At 38.4% G+C, this 21,177-nt stretch overlaps 1 protein-coding gene across 1 annotated transcript; it reads right to left on the reverse strand.

Moving 5' to 3' along the window:
* Positions 1-17,589: 17,589 nt before the first annotated feature.
* On the reverse strand, positions 17,590-20,768 carry LOC306888288 (carbohydrate sulfotransferase 1-like; the record flags this gene model as incomplete). Its single annotated transcript, XM_079446486.1, has 2 exons — positions 20,627-20,768; positions 17,590-18,713 (listed from the first exon to the last, which is right to left on the reverse strand). Exons 1-2 carry the CDS (start codon positions 20,763-20,765, stop codon positions 17,590-17,592), a joined length of 1,263 nt encoding a protein of 420 aa, XP_079302612.1. The 5' UTR covers positions 20,766-20,768.
* Positions 20,769-21,177: the final 409 nt, after the last annotated feature.

Here is a 21,177-nt window from a genome sequence, read left to right on the forward strand (position 1 = left end):
TTAAATGAGCTTGGACTAATTAAATGTGCCATATGCTCCCGTGCTCCCAAAATGGCATATGCTCTGGGAAACACTTGTCTGTGAGAATGGAACACATAACTGTGCTCACTGGCGTATTGGGGGATTTAGTTCACGTGCATCTGGTTTTAACTGGGTTTGGGGGAGAAAAACCAAGGAGCTGTGATGTTGGATGAGCTCTAAGCCAATGAAGCTCCATTGGGAACTCATCACATGTTGAGTTTACGGCTTACATCAGAGATCTGTTTTAGATGACACTCATGCATCACATGCTGAAAGAAACAATGAAAACGAATGTAATATTCTAATCTTAACATGACATGCATTCAATGCTAAAAGTAAAAGCTGAGTGAGTTTTTGCGAAAATATCCCTCCAAGTAAAGCACGCTTTCTTGCCTTTCAACATAGGCACCACTTAATTAAACACCACTGCCTCAGAAGCTCCACAGAACATCAACTGTGCCTTTGTTGTCAGTCTGTCCAAACTAACTGCATTGAAGCTCTGGTAGTCTGGTCGATTGTGTTCCCATGTACAAAAGCTATGGGCTTCTCAATCAATGAGCTATCTCAGATGCATCAGATGGGATTATCAGTGTTGGGACTTGCTTTGAGCCAGCCGAGAGTAAACCCTAATTAATGGCTGGCTTTTAAACAAAGCTCTTTTGAAGGATGATCAGATACTGACGATATTATGATTAATGCACAGTAAAAACAAACTGATTTAATTTTTATTTTTATTGCAGGGATACAAACTCATTTGATCAGGCTGTAAACTTAATTATAGTTCAGGTGCACAATTAGCATTAAAGTTTATCGTGGTTTGAGAAAATGGATCAGAGAAAAGCTATATGCGATGCTGGAAGCTATGACTAATGAAATGAAGCCTAAAGCAGACAGAGTATAAATATTCAGCAGAATCTGTCTGAAAATGGACAGATATTCAAATTATCTAATTAGCCATAGATCAAAACAAACATCATAGTTTCTTCTAAATCTCTGTTACTGCCTTCAGCTTGATATATTTAACTGAATATGCTTATAAGCAGCTTTGGTACACAAGCAAACTCTCCTCAGAGAACTGTAACCTATATCATACTTTAGCCTATATCATATTAGCACTCTTGAAATGCCTCTCGGCCAGTCAAATTTGAAGATATATGTCCAATAGCAGATCATGTCAGATATAAACAAACACAGAAGTTCTTAGAAAAAATGACCCCATACTCAGTCTGGTAATCATTATGAACCAATGGAGCAGTGTACTTGGACTGTGACGGATTACTGGCCTATTTTTTGCCACAAAGCTGCTCCATATCTTTATATCTGTCTGAATCATATGTTATACCCTCCACAAAACAGACTACAGAGATAGGAATCATTCAAAATTTATCATAACAGAGCTCTCAGATTATATTTATGGAATTCAATTATTCTGACACAGACAGATGGACTGCTTGTGCAGGAGAGGCCTGTCATTTTTTACCGTCAACAGTTGTGTCAGGCTGAAGGGCTTCTGGAGCGCAACTTCTGTGGCTGCAAACAAAAGAACAAAAAATTCTTTCAAATTGTACTAGTCAAATTGCTAACTGATGCAGTGTACTTGATATATAAGCTAATATTTATTGTAGTTATGTGAATCAGCTATACGTGTAATTGTTCATGATAATTAATGTTGCAAATGTATTATTCACTGGATCTCAACTGGAGGAGTGCCAAAAATGGGTTACAGAGCTTTTCTAATTCCATTAATGAAATGCTATAAAGCAGGGCTTTCCAAACTCGGTCCTGGAGGGCCGGTGTCCTGCAGAGTTTAGCTCCAACTTGCCTCAACACACCTGCATGGAAGCTTCTAGTATGCCTAGAAAGACCTTGATTAGCTGCTTCAGGTGTGTTTAATTAGGGTTGGAGCTAAACTCTGCAGGACACCGGTTTGTACACCCCTGCTATAAAGAATGTAATCATGCATAGTTAGTATAGCAAAATAAATTCATAAACATTTAAAAGGGAAGAGGAATGCTTCCAAAACCTTAAAAACCAATATTACTGATCTGACACTATCGGATGAAAACACAAAAACTTGAGGCTGGATAATGACACTATTGTGTTCTGTACACTAAGAAAAATCTATCTATAGAAAAATGAAAAAATGTACTGGTCATTTTAAGCCAGGTCATTATCTGTTAAGTCTACCTTAAAATTTAGCCCTAAAACACAACATGCAATGCGTAATTCAAATACAAGAGCATGTGTTAAAACAAAACAGTATATTAGGGTTTATTTTTATAGAATTTCCTATATGCGTTTTATAATTGATGAACTGCAACACTGACACTTATTGAACAGAATTGAATAAACAATGAATCTGAATTGAGCACAATAATGACACTAGTCTGCAGAGCTGCTTTAGCTGAAGTTGTTTTTATAATTGATGAACATAAACATGTTATTTTACTTATATGAATAAATGTGATTTGATCTGTGTCCATTGACTCAAACCCTTGTGTCACATATTAGGCAGATGCCAACATGAGCAGGCTATGTGATATACCTTCATCCTCAAACTCACATTTTTGTATTTTACTCAGGTATAATTTTCACCTGTTTTCAAACATTTGCGTTTTTTTAGGCACCCAATACACTAAAAAGTGTATTGTGCTCATGCCACAACACCACCTCCACCATGCTTTACAGATGAGGCTGTATGCTTGGGACCATTGCAGTTCCCTTTTTTTCCTCCACATCTTTGCTTTCCCATCACTTAGTTAAGGTTCATCTTTGTCTCATCGGTCCATAAACACAGTTCCAAAACTCTTCTGGCTCACCTTTGTGCTTTTTTGCAAACTCTAATCTTGCCTTTCTATTTTTGGTGCTGGTCAGAGGTTTGCATCTTGCTGTGTAGCATCTGTAATTCTGTGTCAAAGTCTCCTGAGGACAGTAGATTGTCAGAATATCACCCCAGCTTTCTGGAAGTTGTTGGTGATTTTACAGACATGTCTTTTAGGGTTTATTTTCACAGCTTTTAGGATTTGTCTGTCATCAACTACTGTTGTTTCCTCAGCCGATCGGGTCATTGTTGGTTGCTGGTGTCGCTAGTGGTTTCCAAACTCTTGATTTCTCCATGCCCTTTGTTTTTGCTAGAGCTCTAATTGACTTCCTCTTTTCTTTTAGCATCCAAATTGCTTGCTTTTCTCTCAAAGTCAGCTCCCTCATTTTCACCCTGGTTTGTGTGTGTCATCATCGAATGCAAGATTCAGAATACAGAAGTAATGGATATAACTGATACGACACATTCCCTGCTTTTAATATCTGAAGAATTAATGCAACAGGACACAGCTGATCACTTAGAAAGACCTGTGAGGCAACTGTTCCAATACTTACGCTCACATCTGATAGAGGGATGAAACTCTAAAAGTGCTGAACTTCTTAGCTGGTAAAACATCTGTGTTGAATCACCCAGTAATAAAATGTGACATTCTGTAGTTTTGTCTCATATTCATCTTTTAATCATATTTGTAAATGTCTTGACTCCACAGCCAACAGAGCAATTTTGTCTTTACTGTTTCAATACTTTTGGAGGGCACTGTATATGCTTAATTTCAAAAGACTTTGAAAACTCCAGGTTCATGGGGTCCTTTAACCATAAAACATGTCCTATATAATCATTCCAGTATTTCACATCACCCATCACTCCCCCAGAGACACATTTAAGTCCTAGAGTTTTCCTTTCTCCTATGTGTATATTATCTGTACTAACAGACACAAGGTAAATGTGGACGAAAGTCTTCTTTGAGTGAAGTTGTGTTTTGACGTCGAGGCTGAATTATGGATGAGTTCACTCAAAAGATGAGTGCTGTATGGAATTCATTGTGGATTTGCTGACAGTTCTGGTGCACCTTGATCCAGTGGGAGGGAGCGAGAGAGAAAGAGAGAACATTTGGGGAGAGAAGTACTGTAAATTCTCTCCCCTTCATCATACAATAGTCACTGCGATATAGTGCAAACTAGTCCGTCCAATCGTTTCATCCCCTGTGGTGCATATGTTTGGTGGATAAAATAATCTGATAATACAGTGGAATAAATAACACACACAATCTAATGTGATTTCCTCCTACTACATACCAGCCTTTGGGATCCTGCCCTTTCTCCACATTCATCTTCATATACAGCCCAAGTTCATAATTAGGCTTGTGTGATAAGTTGCAATCTAGAAAATGTACAGTGTGAATTTACAGTAGGGTATTCCTTGATAGTAGTTATCTACCTTCACTTTGGCAAATACTGTACAGTATTGCAATAATAATCTGTATTAAAAAATGCATTTAGTTACCACTTAGAAGATTATCTTAAGAAGTTCTAAATAATACTTTTTAGTATATTAAGTGCAAAAATTAGTGTGTGAAAATAAAGCACTGTAAGTACATTATGGAAGTGCACTTCTTTTTCACCTGGGAAGTCACAGTGTGTATTTCCACCTGCCATCAAAATAGACACTAACAAACAAAGCTAGGTTCTCCAGATGTGATAACCATAGCAACAGTACGCTGCAATTCAATTTTCATTGACAGTAGCATGATGAATCGTGACAAGTACTTTCATTATTTATATATCACAGATCTATCATAAAACTTCAGTGTTTTGTCTGTAAAATGTACTTTTAGGTGTGCTAAGGCCGCCACTTAAAAATTTGTATTGCACGACATAATATTTGGCTGCTTGCTTGCTGAAAATTACATTTAATCATTTCGCAGTAAGTTCTTTATAATAAATTATAAAAAATTAAAGTAGGTTATTTGTTTGTTTATTTTGATGTTGCTATTTTTGTCACTTTACGTCACTTTCTTAAATCTAAGTTTTTTAAATCTAAAATCATCTTTGTTGAGTTACATCTGTCAAGTGTTGATATATTTACTAAAAGTTACACTAGAAAAACTACTACTCCGCTCACCACACGACAATAGCATTGCAAACACCTCAGCAACTCTTAATTATTTATAAAAGATTATACTGTTTCTGTAACATATCTTATAAGAGTCCCATATTGTAGATTGCAAGTTAGCCTATAAACAGAGCTTATTTTCTCCATGTAATACAGTGGAACCAAATGTGTTCTGTAACACATCTGCTGGGAGTCAATTAATTAAAAGTAAATACAACTTCCCAGCCAGGGGGAACACTAGTCATCATAATGGTGACTTCAAATGAAACTCTGCAGTATTATCCCACAATGCAGCATAACATTTTATTGTTTTTATAAGCTTACAGTAAAACTCTCCATACAATATTTTATTGCAAGAAATCTACTAGCAATATAAAATCCTGGCTATTTTTACAGTGTTGTTCTGTACAAAACAACATCAACAAAGAAACCCAAGAATATCCAAACAACAAGAAGTGTGGAAAAAAGGGTAATATTGGAAACAGATTGACTGGTATGCTGTCAGAACGCATTGTCTCACTGCATGCCACGGTTCACAATCATATGACGCTTGCAGCATAGCTATTTTTGACACAAAGTTCATGGTATAATGGTCAATATGAAGCATGAGTAACTGCTTAACCATGCCATTTACTGTAACAAATCAACATTACTGCTTTTAAGCTACCAGTACACTGACAGACAACGTGAAACTCACTTACTAACTAGCTAGGGTATCTGCACTTTGGAGAATATTACGGTTTGTAAAGTTGAATTGTAGGCAATCATCTTTCGTGAAGGAAATGCCTGGAATGTGATTTTTAGAGAAAATAAAGTGTGGGAGGAGTGAAAGTGAGGGTGCCGGGTTTGGTGAAAAACAATGACAGAACAAATGCTAAGTTTGCATAGTCGAATATGCACACGCAAACTCACACATGCGCACATACATACACCTACACACCCCTTTACCGCTCGGTGCTTTTCTCAAGCTGCATTTCTTCCATTCCTGCACTCGGATTCTCTCCTTTTTTAGCAGTCAAACATCATGCACTCCTCCTATGGCCCTGGGCCCACTAGATACTATAAAAAGATACAGACTCATGAAATATAGAGTGTGTTCGGGATTCAATTTTATGGTGCCTATTACTGCAAATTGTAATATGGCTAATTACTCCTCGCCGTCTCATGCCCCCATCAGATGAAATTTCAAGCAAATGGCACCTGAGGGGCGTCAATTGAGCATTTCATTATTTTAATTATGTAGACTTATGGTTTACCTTCACAGATGGAGAGAACAACACAATTTGAAAGTCTTTCGTTAGGCTATGCTTTTGTAATTCCTTCATTTAGGCAAGGGGAGGGCGACAGTGGTGGCGCCCGTAGTGTCTGGCTTACGGCTCATTAGGGAAAGGGACAAACACCTGTGCTGTATTTCTTTTTTTAATATAGTTTATTTTAAGCTTTTTATAATAACATACAAAACAACATATTTAAACAATATAATACAAAAGAATACAATAATACAAAGGAAAAAAAAAAACAAGGGATGGAATGGGCTAGCATGGATTGTTGGAATACAGCAGTTTTACATAAAAGTAGATTAGACAGGATTGAGGAAATCAAGGAAAGGCTGCCATACAGCTTGGAATCGACATTGTGATTTGGGCTCCGATAAACACATACCTTCCAATCGTATAACATGGAACAATTCAGACAACCAGGTTTGAAAAAAGGGGCATCTGAAGATTTCCAGTTTAAAAGTATTATCTCTTTGGCAAGTACCATACTCAACAGCAGTGATTGTTGTTGAGAGCTTGAAAAAGTGTTCAGTACCTCAGACGTCCCAAAAATTGCTAGAATGGGATCAAGCTTCACAACCTTTTGAAAAACCTTTTAAAAAAAAGTCAAAGATGCTACTCCAAAAATCAAACAAGTTAGGGCAAAACCAGAACAGGTGCGATAGGGTGCCCTCTGATCTATCACATATTGGAGAAATAGTATTGTATATTTTATTTAGTCTAACTTTGGAGTAGTACAATCTATGTACTGCCTTAAACTCGATCAGCCTGTGTCTGGCATTTATTGAACAATATTGGATCTTACTAAGGCAATCATTCCATATTTCATTGGACAAGTCTACACCAAAATCCTTGGCCCAAGCTTCTTTTAGGTGGTTTGTGTTTACAGACACTGGGAAGACATTAACAAATCGTGATATCAAATGTCTCGAGGTTGGATTTGACACAATACATTCATCAAATGTATTAGTCTTTGGTTTGCTAACAAATTGTGGAATGACTTCTTTAACATAATTGACTAAAGGATGCAAACATTTCATCTACATAGAGGTCCTCAATGGACTTTAAACCTTTGTTTCTCCATGCAACAAACGCCAAATCAAGTTCTGATGGCTTAAACAAATGATTGTAAGCAATTGGAGTATGAACAGAGACATCAGGCAAAGTACAATAACTTCTTATTTGGTTCAATATTCGTATTGAATTTTCTATCATAAAATTATTTCCAACAAATTTTGATGGAGACACCTTTGAGAAAAGTAGAACTGGAAGACAAGTCTCTATCTTAAGCCATAGTGGATCAGCTATAGAGGAAATTTCACTAGAAACACCCTTCTGCCAGTAGGATAGAGCTCTAGCATTTGCTGCCCAATAGTAAAATTTAAATACTGGAAGCCCAAAGCCTCCTATCTGTATGGGTTTTTGTAAATGCATTTTTGTTATGCCGGGAGTTATATGGGCCCAGATAAATGGCATGATAATTGAATCTAAAAGTTTAAAAAAGGACATGGGTATATAAATGGGAAGATTTTGAAAAAGGTATTGAATCTGTGGTAAAATAACCATTTTGATTGCGTTGATCTTTCCTGTCATTGATAAAGGAAGTAGCCTCCATCTATCAATATTATCCTTCACTTTATCAATCATTGATAAAAAATTGAGTTTAAATATGTGTTTAGGATTCTTTGGAATCTTTAGGCCAAGGTAAGTGAAATGATCTTCAACTTTAAAAGGCAAAGAACCAAAGTGATTGGGATTTGTATGCTTAAAAAGTGGCATAAATTAACTTTTGGACCAATTAATAGTATACCCGGATAACCTACCAAAGGCGTTAACATAATTGAGCAAATGAGGCACTGATTTGATTGGATCAGAGAGATATATTAAGAGGTCATCAGCATATAAACTAACCAGTGCTTCATTACCTCCTAACTTTATTCCTTGAATATGGGGGTGACGTCTAATCCCTACTGCCAGTGGTTCCAAGGCAATATCAAAAAGAAGAGGAGAAAGAGGATCTCCTTGTCTAACTCCCAGACGTAACTCAAATGGTTTAGATTTATTAGCGTTTGTTAGAATGGATGATGAAGGACATAAATACAAAATTTTTACCCACTTAATAAAACCGCTTCCAAATCCAAAACACTCAAGTGCTTTTAACATAAATGGCCACTCTATTTGGTCAAAAGCTTTTTGAGCATCTAATGAAATAATTGCTGCTGGGGGTTCTTTTCCATAGTCCTTGTAAAGAACATTAAGAAGAAGGCGGACATTGCAAAAAGAGAACCTGCTAGGTATGAACCCAGTTTGATCTGGATGTATTATTGTTGCAATATGTTTGCCTAATCTATTAGCCAACACTTTTGTTATTACTTTCTGATCAAAATTTAAGAGCGCTGTAGGCCTATAATTGGCTGGATCAATGTCATCTTTTCCTCTCTTTAAAAGTACAGAAATGTTGGCCTCATATAATGAACTCGGAAGTCTATCATTTACATAAGAGTCATTAATCATTCTCAAAAATTAAGGGGCTAATTTTGAACCAAAAGCTTTATAGAATTCACATCCAAAGCCATCGGGTCCTGGTGTTTTACCAGACGGGAAGGACTTAATAGCCCCCAATATATCTGCTTCAGTGAACAAACCTTCTAACTCCTCTTTTGAAGCCTCACTAAGTTGAACTAGGTTAAGACTATCAACATTGACTATCAAAATCCAATTGGCTAGCATCACATTTTGTGGCGTAGAGATCAGAATAGAATTCTCTAAAGCAATCATTAATCTGGGTTGGATGTTTTTCTGCAACGTGTGCGAAGTGATTGGGAGGGATAGTTTGTAGTTTAGGCCTAGCTACAATTCGGCGGCCGCCGCTTGTGTTCCTGAACGCTGTACCCCATGTCCGGTAGCGGGTAAGAGGGCCAGCAGCCCATTATCTGCCTTTATGGTTTATTGAATTGGGTGTATACAGGTGCTGGTCATAAAATTAGAATATCATGAAAAAGTTGATTTATTTCAGTAATACCATTCAAAAAGTGAAACTTGTATATTAGATTCATTCATTACACACAGACTGATATATTTCAAATGTTTATTTCCTTTCATTTTGATGATTATAACTGACAACTAATGAAAGTCCCAAATTCAGTATCTCAGAAAATTACAATATCAATTAAGACCAATGCAAAAAAAAAAAGATTTTTAGAAATGTAGGCCAACTGAAAAGTATGAACATGAAAAGTATGAGCATGTACAGCACTCAATATTTAGTTGGGGCTCCTTTGGCCTGGATTACTGCAGCAATGCGGCGTGGCATGGAGTCGATCAATCTGTGGCACTGCTCAGGTGTTATGAGAGCCCATGTTGCTCTGATAGTGGCCTTCAGCTTTTCTGAATTGTTGGGTCTGGCGTATCGCATCTTCCTCTTCACAATACCCCATAGGTTTTCTATGGGGTTAAGGTCAGGCGAGTTTGCTGGCCAATCAAGAACAGGGATACCATGGTCCTTAAACCAGGAACTGGTAGCTTTGGCAGTGTGTGCAGGTGCCAAGTCCTGTTGGAAAATGAAATCTGCTTCTCCATAAAGTTGGTCAGCAGCAGGAAGCATGAAGTGCTCTAAAACTTCCTGGTAGACGGCTGCGTTGACCTTGGACCTCAGAAAACACAATGGACCAACACCAGCAGATGACATGGCACCCCAAACCATCAATGACTGTGGAAACTTTACACTGGACCTCAAGCAACGTGGATTATGTGCCTCTCCTCTCTTCCTCCCGACTCTGGGACCTTGATTTCCAAAGGAAATGCAAAATTTACTTTCATCAGAGAACATAACTTTGGACCACTCAGCAGCAGTCCAGTCAAGACGCTTTTGACGCTGTCTCTTGTTCAAGAGTGGCTTGACACAAGGAATGCAACAGCTGAAACCCATGTCTCGCATACGTCTGTGCGCGGTGGTTCTTGAAGCACTGACTCCAGCTGCAGTCCACTCTTTGTGAATCTCCCCCACATTTTTGAATGGGTTTTGTTTCACAATCCTCTCCAGGATGCGGTTATCCCTATTGCTTGTACACTTTTTTCTACCACATCTTGTCCTTCCCTTTGCCTCTCTATTAATGTGCTTGGACACAGAGCTCTGTGAACAGCCAGCCTCTTTAGCAATGACCTTTTGTGTCTTGTCCTCCTTGTGCAAGGTGTCAATGGTCGTCTTTTGGACAACTGTCAAGTCAGCAGTCTTCCCCGTGATTGTGTAGCCTACAGAACTAGACTGAGAGACCATTTAAAGGCTTTTGCAGGTGTTTTGAGTTAATTAGCTGATTAGAGTGTGGCACCAGGTGTCTTCAATATTGAACATTTTCACAATATTCTAATTTTCTGAGCTACTGAATTTGGGACTTTCATTAGTTGTCAGTTATAATCATCAAAATTAAAGGAAATAAACATTTGAAATATATCAGTCTGTGTGTAATGAATGAATCTAATATACAAGTTTCACTTTTTGAATGGTATTACTGAAATAAATCAACTTTTTCATGATATTCATAATAATTTTATGACCAGCACCTGTATATGAAGTGTTTCATTTGCCGGGGCGTCCTGGTTTAATGTGATTGATTAATTGTTATACGGCGTTTGTATGTGTGTTTGTAATTGTGTGTATTAGGGCAGGTTATCCTTTTTCATGTGCCATTTTTCATATTGTTTTATATTGACGACGGCTAAGTAGTTAGCCAGAGTGGTTTTGGCCCATACTGAGTGATTTTGTGGTGTGTATTGAAGTGTGTGATTTAACTGATGCACTTACGGATTTGTGTAGGCTACCTTTGGTGTTTGCTGTGTAATGAAATTGTGTATAATTGGCGGGCACATGAACTAATTTTAAGGTGTTGAAACTCTCTGCTGAATACTTACTGCTCGTCGAATGTTTATTTATTGAAGGTAATTTGTGATTTGTCAAATACACTATTAATTGAAGTATAGGCCTATTATGTGATAACCAGCTTAACCTGCTGCTTTGAGGTTTTAATATTGTAGTATTATTGTATAAGAATAAAAGTGCCATATTCATTTATTCATGTTGTGTTTTTGAGTCTCCTGCTATTGATGCCCAAATAAATGATCTGGTCCAGTCAGGAACCTTTTGGTCTCTTCATCTACTGCTTTGACTTTATTTTGGAGTGTTACACTTTCCTCATGGGTACTGAATCCATTTGTACAGCTTTCCAGATGTACCGATTTGTTCTAAAAAGGAGGCAAGCGAGATAGATAACACAAATAATTTTTCTCAAAGCTACAGAGAAATGGTCTGAAGATTATGTCTTGGCCGTTCATAAATTACACATATTTTTATTTGTACCCTACTTGTATATTATTGCCTGCACCGTACTTGTCAAATCAGACTTTGTGAATCACAGTGTTAAACATAGTTAGCTTGAAGAGTGATTCATCTTCAGTTTTACTGCGGATATTGAAAATCTGAGAGTGAGATGGATTTTCAGACTGCTATGATGGAGGGAGCAGAAAATATTGGATTTATTTAAAAAAAAAAATTAGGATCCGTTAATGCTTCATCGTTTATTTCAATAAAACATGGTTGCCATGTATTTTTGTATTTGAAGACTGCAGTTTGGTCCAAAAGCCTTGAACCACATTACAATTCAGGGATTTTTTTCTTTGAAATTGGAAATAAACTTAAAACTAGAATTTTTATTAATTTAAAACAAAGAAGAAGAAATATTGTCAATCGAATAAGCAAAGACAGAGAGTTCAATGCAGTAAAATGTATTCAAAATGCTATGCTGAGAATATGCAATGTAAAATTTTGTATTAAATTAGAAAAAATAAAATTCTAACTATAGGCCTAAACATTTCCCTTGTTGGTCTCACATCTTTGGACCAGACTCTGCTGATTTTGACAGATGACTTTGGCATTGGCATAATAGCAAAAATAATTTAAATGAGGATTAATATTTAAGAGTTAAAAGCTACATTTTTACACATTCTATAAACGATTAAATCACATGCTAGAAGCTATGCACAAAATACAAAACAGCCTTTCTTTTAGCAGCCTTAGTAATTCTTTATGTAAAAGAAAACATAAATATAGCAACTTACATTTTGAGCAGTGACAGTAGACCTGTATTATAAAATAAACACTATTTACCTCTATAATATTTGCTATATCCAGTTCTCATGTTCATGATTTCTGCAGCAGACTAATTTTTCTTTCCCACAAGTCTGTGCTTGACCTTTATGTGATCGTTTTCTAAGAAAAAAGGGGTCATTCGTAGAGAGCAGGTTGATTTTTTCCTCTTTTGTTTCTCTCTCGGCAACCGAACATATGCTAGACTCTTGACCTGTGGCCACTTCACTTCCATCTCTTCATGCTAATACATTACTCACATGTACAAAAGCACACTGTACACACCCACACATTGTGGATTTGCTCTGAACATCGGTTACCACCATCCTCGGAGGTCTAAATTTGTCAGCGGGGTTAAGAGGGACAGAGGGGGCTGATATTGGCTGTGAAGAGACGGGCGATTAACTGTGCGGCTGACTCAGGCGGCTGGTGTCTTTGTATGTCAGGGTGCGATGGAAAAGCCAATGAAACAGTTCTCAGAGGGTGTCATAAACTCTGCTTTATTGCCGGTTTGTGTTGCCTTTGCAGATTAAGTTCAAAGAGAGATGGCTTCTCTTCTCCCTCCATCTTAAATCCCGTTTCTATTGAGTTTCTTCTATGGATGTATTCTCAGGGCCTCTGAGAAATAACCCTGCAGTTAGCAGCTGCAGGGCAGAGAGTGATTGTAAATGAGGGAGGATTACTCCCTCAGGGTGCTTTTAACCCCTAGGATTCTGGGTAGAAAATGTCCTGGCATAAGAACCCAGTGGTAACATTTACTTGGGCTTTCTTTAGAAGATAGTGACTCATCTCGCAGTATCCGTGTGGTATGGTGTTTTTGCAACCATTTACTCATATGCCTCTCTTGAGCCAGACTTGTTTTTTCTTTATCCAAAACTGGAAGTAATAACACCGGGCAATAATATTGCACTGTCATGAAACGAGAAAATCTAATATTTTTTCCTGCCACTTTTAAAGTAGACTATAACACTGGGGAGTAAGCAACTAAAAATAGCGAGTAATAGCTAATTAGCTGCATTCAGTACCGTGAGGTTGATTTCGCTGCATTCAAAACAGTGTATCTGAAAAGCAGCTCGTCTTACAAATCGCCGCATTGCTGTTTAATCACGTTGTAATGAACCCAAAGCTTCAGAACCAAGCGAGCTGAGTTTAGTGAAAAAAATAAACCTACTTGGGCTGTGCTTGTGCTTCGTTTTCAGTCATATATGGCCTACTCTGCCTATTCATGAACCCAATGCTTATCATCCATTAAATATGTTAATGTCAGGTATCCTTTCCTTTGAAAACAAAAAGAACTGACAAAAAGATTAGATTAGATTAGATTCAACTTTATTGTCATTGCACATGTAAGGTACAGGGCAACGAAATGCAGTTAGCATCTAACCAGAAGTGCAATAAGCAGAGGTACAGGATATACAGTGGCTACAATATGTTACATATGTACAGAATATACAGATAAGGCAGTAGTACTATGGACATAATTTACAAGTTTTTAAATACTATCAGTATGATATACAGATGGGTGATATGAACATACTATACAGATGGGTTGTGCAGTAAATGTATGTACACTATGAGCAAAAACTATGAAAATAATTACAAATGGATATGAATAAGCTATAAATTAAGATATATAAACACTAGTGCAATGAACATTGAAAGTGCATAGAAATAAAAATTTACAGTACATAGTACTCAGTGTGTAGATTGGTTGTTTTTTTGTTTTGTTTTTTTTAATCGATTTAATGATGGGGAGGGGTGAAGAGTTTGTAGTGGTGTGTGAGGGGGGTATCATTGGGCAGAGTTTAGTAGGGAAACAGCTGTAGGGAAAAAGCTGTTCCTGAGTCTGCTTGTCCTTGTTCGGAGGCTCCTGAAGCGCCTCCCAGAGGGCAGTAAGTTAAACAGTCTATGGTCAGGGTGAGAGGAGTCCTTAAGAATGCCGCGAGCTCGACGTAAACAGCGTTTTCTCTGGATGTCCTCCATGGCAGGGAGTGGTGTCCCTGTGATGTGTTGGGCGGTTTTCACCACCCTCTGTAGTGCCTTGCGGTCAGCAGCTGAGCAGTTCCCATACCAGACTGTGATGCAGTTGGTCAGGATGCTTTCAATTGCACACCGGTAGAAGTTCCGCTGGATGATTGGAGACAGGTGGTTCTTCTTCAGTGTCCTAAGGAAGAAGAGGCGTTGGTGAGCCTTCTTGACTAGGCTGGATGTGTTGGTGGTCCAGGTCAGGTCCTCCGAGATGTGGGTTCCCAGGAACTTGAAGCTGGAGACACGTTCAACAACCATCCCGTTAATGTGGATGGGGTCATGCGTTCCACTTTTCTTCTTCCTGAAGTCCACAATAAGTTCCTTTGTCTTGCTGGTGTTGAGGAGCAGGCTATTGTCAGCACACCATGCAGCCAGGTGCTGTACCTCCTCCCTGTAGGCAGTCTCATCGTTGTCTCTGATGAGGCCAATCACTGTGGTGTCGTCAGCAAACTTGATGATGGAGTTGGATCCATGCACAGGCCTGCAGTCATGGGTGTAGAGGGAGTAGAGAAATGGGCTCTGCACACAGCCCTGTAGTACGCCGGTGTTGAGTGTGATGGTGGTGGAGCAGGTGAGCCCTGACCTAACATGCTGAGGTTTGTTGGTCAGAAAGTCCATAATCCAGCTGCAAAGGGAGGTGTTAACACCCAAGTCTCCAAGTTTAGTGGTCAGCTTGGAGGGGATGACGGTGTTGAATGCTGAGCTGAAATCAACAAACAATATCCGTGCATATGTGTTGTTGTTTTCCAGGTGTGTGAGTACCGAGTGCAGTACTGTGCCTACTGCATCCTCAGTGCTTCTATTGCTTCTATAGGCAAATTGGTGTGGGTCCAGTGTGGGTGGGAGGCAGTTCTTGAGGTGTGCCAGGACCAGTCGCACTTCATAACAATGGGTGTGAGTGCTACGGGGCGGTAGTCATTCAGGCACGTTGGGGAGGAGTGTTTCGGCACTGGCACAATGGATGTGGACTTAAAGCATGTTGGTACCGTTGCTTGGGTGAGTGACAGGTTGAAAATGTCTGTGAAGAAAATGTCTGTTGAAAAAGGAGTCTGAATTATGGCCATGTCCCCTGGTAATCACTTTTTTTCATTTTCAAGCTAAAGCTGGACTGCTGACATTGAGAAGATGATCAGCACTTCAAATGCACCAGCCTCAGCAGAACACCACAAATGTCAAGTATTAAAAGAAAGTGGAAAACAGATGAGAATAGCAGCAGAGAATACCATATAGCAGCAACAAACACCTAGGCTACATCAAAACTAGTGCTTCAGATTCATTTCCATTTGCCACCAGTCCTGCTTAAATATTAATAACACAGGTCAACGTGTTCATGTGTATTACAGAAAGCTTACATACAGACAAATAAGCACTCAGAACCTATCATTAATACTGCTAATAAACCAGTTGCACAGTGTCCCACATAATTCTGCACCTTTTTACATAAATAAATAATTTTCCATAAATAAATAATTGAATGAAACAAACGTATTATATCATTGTGAACCACCAATTCCAAAGGAATGAAACAATATGAATAGGAATAATTTAGTCCACCATAGAGTTTTCCTCTTTTCTCTGCATATTTATTAATTGGCAGTGCGGCTGAAGATTTGCATTTAATCATCATATACCTGAGATGAGGAACTGTTGTTTACACAGCGTATTTCCAATATATAAAAGTGTTGGCGTTTAAGGGCATGTTTCACATAGAAGTAATAAATTGCTTAAAGGAACTAGCAGAATGGCATGAACAACAACACAAATTTACAAAGACATCCTGAAATCCAAGATTATTTTAAGGCTAAACACTGGCACAATTTAATATTCCCAAACCTCATAAACATTTTCATTACATATTGGCAGATATTTGAGCTCAGACTTCCAAAATGTGATGTGTTCATGGGTTTAATAATTTAATCCATGATATGAACTAAAACAGTAATTAGCAGGGCCACATTAACCCAAGGGATCACATGGGCTGCAGCCAAAGGCTCAACCTCAAGGGGGCTCTGTGAACAAGAGATAGCATATTAATTAAATGAGGATTTTGATTTGTATATTTTATCCACAAATTGCAAAGTGGCTGCATAGCTCCAAAGTGCTTTTCCCAATGTTGCCACTGCACTTAGAAATAATCACTGACTCTTACTCACAAATCCATCAGAGGGGGGTAAGAAGTTGTGGCTTGCAAAAAATAAAAATAAATTAGAGGACTTCAGTGGATGGAAACACATTGAACTGTCTGCCAGTGATTGGAATGGAACGCAAACTTCTGTGCCGACTTGATTTCATTAGGGACTTTGCTTTTAACAAGAACATGGAAGAGGGGTTTTCAATAGCGGTGAGTGACATTTCAGTCATTTTAGATCTCTGTTTGACTGTTTATGGGGTTGTAAGGACATATCTGCTGATCAACATTCATACTTAAGGCCATTTAAGGTCTCGCCCAGATGATACATGCTATTTATTTGATCGTTTGACCAGGTTTGGCATGTTCATCACTGGCAAGTCTGCTGTGCTTTTTGTCGATGGTTCTTTGGTCACATTAATGCACATTTACAGGCTGAAAAGGGTGGGCCTGGGTGCTTATTTAGCATCACACTATTCTAAAGGCCTGGTTCATGAATATTAAGAACTTTACATGGTTAAAGGGATAGTTCATCCAAAAATTAAAATTCTATCATGATTTTTTCACCAATGTGTTGTTCCAAACCAGACTTTCCTTCCTCTGCAGAACACAAAAAAGTATATTTTTAAGAACGTTGGTAGCCAAAACATTTTGGTTTCCTTTGGCTTCAATTGTATGGTCAAAAATCACTGAGATAGAGGAAAGATAATCATACAGTAAGTGAATGATTACAAAATTTAAATTTTTGTATAAACTATTCCTTTCAGGAAAGGTACCAAGCATCATAATTATGACCTAATTATTATTAATGAACTAGGTTTTCACCAAAGTAGGATCTATAATGTTGCATTTACAGTACATGGCATTGACAATTTGTATGCAAGCTGTCAAAACAAACAGAAAAATATGAAAATTAATCGGCACAATATTACGTAACCAAATATAATTTGTTGGGACCTACGAGTCCTGTTTGATTCAGTGTATACACTGAATGCAATATAAGTCACTTTGGATAAAAGTGTTTTCCAAAATGAATGAGTAGTTCACATAAAAATGACCTTTACTACGTACTGGGCTCCATTAAACTTTTTGTTATATTCCTCAGTTCATCTACAGACTGGACAAGCTTATAGCCTAGTAGAGAAAGAGTTCTGTTACAAAGAGATTGAACTGTCTTAACAATGTCAAAGTTCAGATGTACTCTCCAGCTCTGAGCTGTGGCTTTCGAGTCTCTTGTAGTGGAGTACTTATAGTTCCACTCTGAAGAAGATGGGACAGTGCCATTGGTGTTATGAGCAATCCATGTGAGGACTCTTTGATGCAGGTCCAGCCCCAGAAATCTGTATATCTCCTTGGCCTTTTCCTCAGGATTCAAGGCCAAGTCTTCATAGCGCACCAGCAGATACCTACCCCTCAGCCATGTGGGTTTCTGCAGGCTGGTCTCCACAGAATACTCGATATCTCTGCAGGTTCTCGTTATCTGCGTCAGGTCCACATACCGTGGTTGGCGGCCGGTGGCGTTCCAGATCTTCCAGGCCCTGAATTTACCGGCAAAAGCAGTCATGCGGGAGGTGAGAATGGCTCGGGGGTCTCTCACCAAATGGACGATTCGCAAATCTAAACGGGGGTCTTCTGAAAGCGTACGTAGGTCGCCTATCTCTGGGATACGAACTGTTTTTATTGCCACGTGGGTTCGTGCTTGGCAAGCCTGAGAGGCTAGTGTGAGGTTCAAGGCCTGGCACTTTTTTGGGCACCAGACTTCATCCGGTTGGCCTGCTAGAATCTCCTCGCCACCTTCCTGGCAGACAGGTGACGTGCACAGAGCGTGACTGGAGCTGCGACGGAAAAAGGCCCCGGTCATGTGATCCTGTGGTTCGGGACGAATGTAGCTCTCCAGGAAGCTGAAGTCACAGTTGTAGAGATTGAGTAGGAGGTCTCGGTAGGCTCCCAGAAGAGCTCTGCCATCCAAAGCCCTTTGCAAACGGCTACTAGAATTGGTGAAGGCCTGTTGCACATGGAAAAGGGGCTCAAAAACATAAAATATGCCAGGATGTTGATTGAAAATTTGCCCAGTAAACGAGGAGCCACTGCGGGTTTGCGCAAACAGAAGGATGTGCTTTCGAGCGGCGGCAGCACTAGTCTCATCAGGGACGCGGCTGTCATCGCAGAGAGATTTCCATCTTTGCTCTGGGGAAGAGAAGAGAAAGTGAGATAATACGGCACTCTGTAACCTCAGAGGACATTATAAGGCCACAAAAGACCCAATTAGTTCAGCTTCATCTTTAATCAATCATTTATTTGGGTAAGAAAATACCTGGAGCGGTAATTTAGGGAAAAAACACAGTATAATCTCAACAAAAACTTTAATAAAGTCCAGTGCAATTCAAAAACCTATTCTGCCCACAGAAAGGAAATGTACAGCAGTAATAATGTTGTTTTGAAGACTTGGATTGCCGCCTCCTGTGGTGGTAATCATTTCACTTTTTGAAGCAATATTTGGAAAAACTTATAAAATTGAAATATGAACAATGAGTGCATTTCTCCACATACGAAAAAAGATTGTGACTTTTTCTCAAAATGAACAATTACTATATATAGCAGGAGGGTAGCAGAGACTGATAACGCTTGTAATTATGGCTGATGAGAGACTGATTGCGCGTGGCACATTAGCTTGTGCGAGTCGACGCTTGCTGGAAGTGCAAACAGCTGGTCCGTGAGGACATATTACGGCAGATTAATGATGAGATAATTGTAGAATTAATTATTGATATTCCATCTCTCGTTCCATACAGCAGAGGGGGGAATTTCCAGGTTGCATTTCTCACAGTTCTCTGCTAATTTCTTTCCTTACAAACTTACTCATTACAGAAGTGATGACCTAAGAGAGAAAAGCCCATAGAGAGAATGTCATCTGAATCCTTTTGGATGATCTTCTCACACCAGCTAAAGCTACGTCCATAACCAAACATGAATTATAATTGAATTTAAATCTCTATGCAAACTATAATTTAATGGAGGGCTTAAACTGTGTCTAAAAATGCATCCTGGCACTTGGACTTGAATGCAGATGAAATTCAGTACACATCAATAGATGGGTCATTGTCAGTTTTTGAGCTCTGTAACTTTATGTCTGTATTAAAGTATTTCTATTAAATGTTTTGAGATCAGATCTAGTCAAGCTCAGATATTTCATCCATTCTATTTATACGATTTTACACAATGGCAAGAAAATAAAGAGAAGGGAAATCCATTTTAACCATCTTTTGACATTTGGATAATATCATGTAATTTTATCTAAACTACACTGGATGCTTTACAGTGAGAAATATCAGCTAGACCAAGGCAAATCAACTTGATAACCTTCAAACATTGCAAATTTAACAGAACACACTGATAATAAATACAATGATATTTACTGTACTTGCTGAAAAGTGAACTTGAGGACATGGAGAAACTATAAAATGGTTACCAATCAATACAATTATGCCAAGAAATAATGTTTTGTTTGAAATATTTTAATTAGAGAAAATAAAAAAATTGTTTAAATATCTGGCATCTTTCTTGAGAATTTTGTGTGTGTGTCATTTATTACATTTTTTGAAATCCCTGCTAGGTTTATTTTATCCAAAATATTTCAGCATGAAATGAAAATTCACCCTATCTAAAATGCATTTTTTGATCTCATTGTAAGCAATTCATGTGTTTCAAGGGTTTTTTTTGGCCTTGTACTTTTTAATCTAAATGTCATAACCCAATCTTCGAGCGAATCAACATCTCTTGCACAGATCTGTAATTTCATCCGTTTAATCCCAGTTTTAATAAATATATTGTATGATGGGAACATGCATCTGTACAGCACAATAGAAATGACTCAGAAGCAGATAGACGAAAACCTTGTTGATTTGTTAATCAGAATAAATGTAAATACAATCCATCAGTAAGGTTTTGTAAACCTGATACAATTTGAATAAAACCATGCATTTCCACTTACAAATTTCATTTTCTTTCTTCCAGTGACAGCACTGATCTGCAGAATGCTCAAGCAATGTTAAATGTCATTGTGAAAATCTAATGCTTTGTGTTACAGGACAGTGACTCACCTTTACCCTGGCGTCCTTGGCAGTGGGCGGAGTCTTGGCATGGGCCACTGAAGGAGTCGTGGAGGGAGCGGATGGCAGTGTACTGCACCACCAAAGACGTGCACACGAGCAGCAGTAGAGTCTTCCACGAGCACTCCATACTGCTCCGTCACCATCACATGCTTCACTCTGTCAGGAAGGCAAGCATGGACACTTATTAACTAAAGCAACCAATGTAACAAAAAGGAAGGATTACACTTTTTATTTTTGGACTTTAAAGGACGTGCATTTCAAGAAGGTTTGTTTTAAAATTTTAAACAGTGTGTCTGCTTTGCTTTGAGAGATCATTACACTGGGTGCTTGTGGAGTTTCATTACAAATAGGCAGAGATGTATTACATATTTTTCACATTTAATCATTCTCACAATCACAGAATAGGCTGCTTGGCCCTATTACAATAGTTTTTCCATATTTAAATAATTGCAAACCCGTAACCTAAACCACAGTAACAAGGTGGTCATTTCTGTTACCTGGACTCACACCCACCGACCAGTCCATTTGCTGGCCAAATA

This window comes from Barbus barbus, assembly GCF_936440315.1.
Source record: "Barbus barbus genome assembly, chromosome: 22".
Lineage (NCBI taxonomy): Eukaryota > Metazoa > Chordata > Actinopteri > Cypriniformes > Cyprinidae > Barbus > Barbus barbus.